The sequence below is a fragment of the Augochlora pura genome, unplaced genomic scaffold, assembly GCF_028453695.1.
Source record: "Augochlora pura isolate Apur16 unplaced genomic scaffold, APUR_v2.2.1 APUR_unplaced_4253, whole genome shotgun sequence".
NCBI lineage: Eukaryota > Metazoa > Arthropoda > Insecta > Hymenoptera > Halictidae > Augochlora > Augochlora pura.
The window spans coordinates 1-1,972 of record NW_027584592.1 but is presented as its reverse complement, the minus strand read 5'-3'; the positions used below and the strand labels follow the sequence as shown (position 1 = coordinate 1,972).

The following is a 1,972-nucleotide window of genomic DNA, read 5'->3' as shown; positions in this document are numbered from 1 at the left end:
TCATATGCAGCCTGTTGATGCTCGCGGTTGATTTTAGTAAATCGTTCGAGCCTTGAGAAATTTATACGTGTTGTGTCGACTAACTCGAAGGACCACCTCCACTAGCAGAAGGAACAAATTTACACCGTGAATGTTAACAAGAAATATATTTACACTCTCCGGTGGAGATACATGGAATGTATGTATTCAAGATTATTACGAGTTGCTAGTATGTCCTAAGAGTTCGAAGCTATGTCTATTTCAAGTTGTGTTTTTGTATTCCGAAGTGTATCTGACGTGCGAATCGAGGTTCGCCGATAACGTCACCTCGGTTCGCCCTACTCTTGCAAGTTAGGGGTGGGTGTTGAGGAAAGCCGCCCAATCGCGACAAGCCCAAAAGACAACGCCTGGGACCTAGGAAGGGTTAGTACCGCAACGTTTGCAAGGGAGTTCCAGGTCGCGCGTGGGCCTGGAAAATTCCCGACATCTGCATCCCATTCCCTTAATTGCCCGTTGTCCCAGAACGTGCCGTTTTCCGCGATCCGCGCCGCGATATGGGCATAGGGTCCCGCGTTTATGTCGGGCAATACCGCTAATGGCCAAGAGTGTCGACCATGTTCCATGTGCCTTGGAACAATCGCAAAACTACTTTCTAAAGAAGCGGGTGACAGGCCCATACCCTGGCCGATTCCAAGGGTCCCAAGCACATGGCCCCCCGCCATAAAACCCTCGCTCAGCAATCCTCAACATACCGCTCACCTTGAACTAATCGCGTTCAACCGCATGAGAAATATAATGCAAGAGCAGTAAACTATAAGTAGATGTAGGATACAAAAAGTGGAGCTATGAATGGAGCTAATTACTACAAACTAGGTAACGATTTATAAACAGACTAAAAATAAAGGAACGCGACTATGTACATTGGGTATAAAACACTTATAGCTAAGGCGACGCACATCAATATACAACGCTACGGTTCACGAAACACCAAACATTTACTGTGGACAAGTCAAAATGATCACAAAAATAGTTAGAACGTTTCTGAGTGTAAATGGTCGTGAGCGTCTGGCAGGAGGCAGATCTTTGTGACTGGCCTCTTGTAGGTCCCGTTGGCCATGCGAAGAACCACCATTCTGGCGATTCCATCCTTACCCGGGTGTAACTCCAAGATGCGTCCCAAAGCCCACTTCATCGAAGGGAGGTTGTCCTCCTTCACTAGCACGATGGCCCCAACCCTTGGTACATCGGGAGATCCAATTTTCAATTTCGGTCGCTGCTGCAGGCCGTGTAGGTATTTCCGCTGCCAGCGTTTCCAAATATGCTGGACCATCTGCTGTGTTAGCTGGAATCTGGTCAATCGGTTCTGTCGAACGTTAGTAAGGTCGGCCTCCGGAAAGGCCGTTAAAGCTTGACCCACAAGGAAGTGACCTGGGGTTAACGGATTCAGATCAGAGGGATCTGTGGAGAGAGGATGGAGCGGACGAGAATTGAGGCATGCTTTAATCTGTGCTAACACCGTGTACATTTCATCATGTGTTAGCTTCTGGTCACCTACAACCCTTTTTAGGTGAGCCTTTTGTAACCGGGCTGGTTACATATTGTCTCCAGGCGAGCGAAACGCCGTCGTGAAGTGTGTGTATGTATGTGTGTGACAACGCGTGATCTCCCTTCTCCAGCGCCGAAGATGCGTACGCGCCCATCCCCACTCGATAGCGATCGATGGAGGTCGATGCGAGAAGAGAATTCGGCACTGTGCGTTTGGAAGTGTGAGAAATCGAATCAAGTAATCTTCAGCCGTGCGAAAAACGTTGTAATTAGTGGGTCAAACCGACCGGACGAGACAAGGCAAACCGACCTGTCCGTCTCCTAATCTGCAAGCGCTCCAAAACCGGGGAGTCGCGAACGCAAAATCGCTTCGCGGCACTGTACGTGCGTTGATAAAAAAGGAATTCTCGCGTCCGCGCCGCAGTCAATCATTTAATTTCATCTCATC

The 1,972-nt window shown here is 48.8% G+C and overlaps 1 protein-coding gene across 1 annotated transcript; it reads right to left on the bottom strand.

Annotated features, from left to right (window-relative positions):
* Nucleotides 1–1,009: 1,009 nt before the first annotated feature.
* On the bottom strand, nucleotides 1,010–1,504 carry LOC144477833 (uncharacterized). Its single transcript, XM_078195574.1, has one exon. The coding sequence runs from the start codon at nucleotides 1,502–1,504 to the stop codon at nucleotides 1,010–1,012; it is 495 nt and encodes a 164-aa protein (XP_078051700.1).
* Between the last annotated feature and the right edge of the window lie 468 nt (nucleotides 1,505–1,972).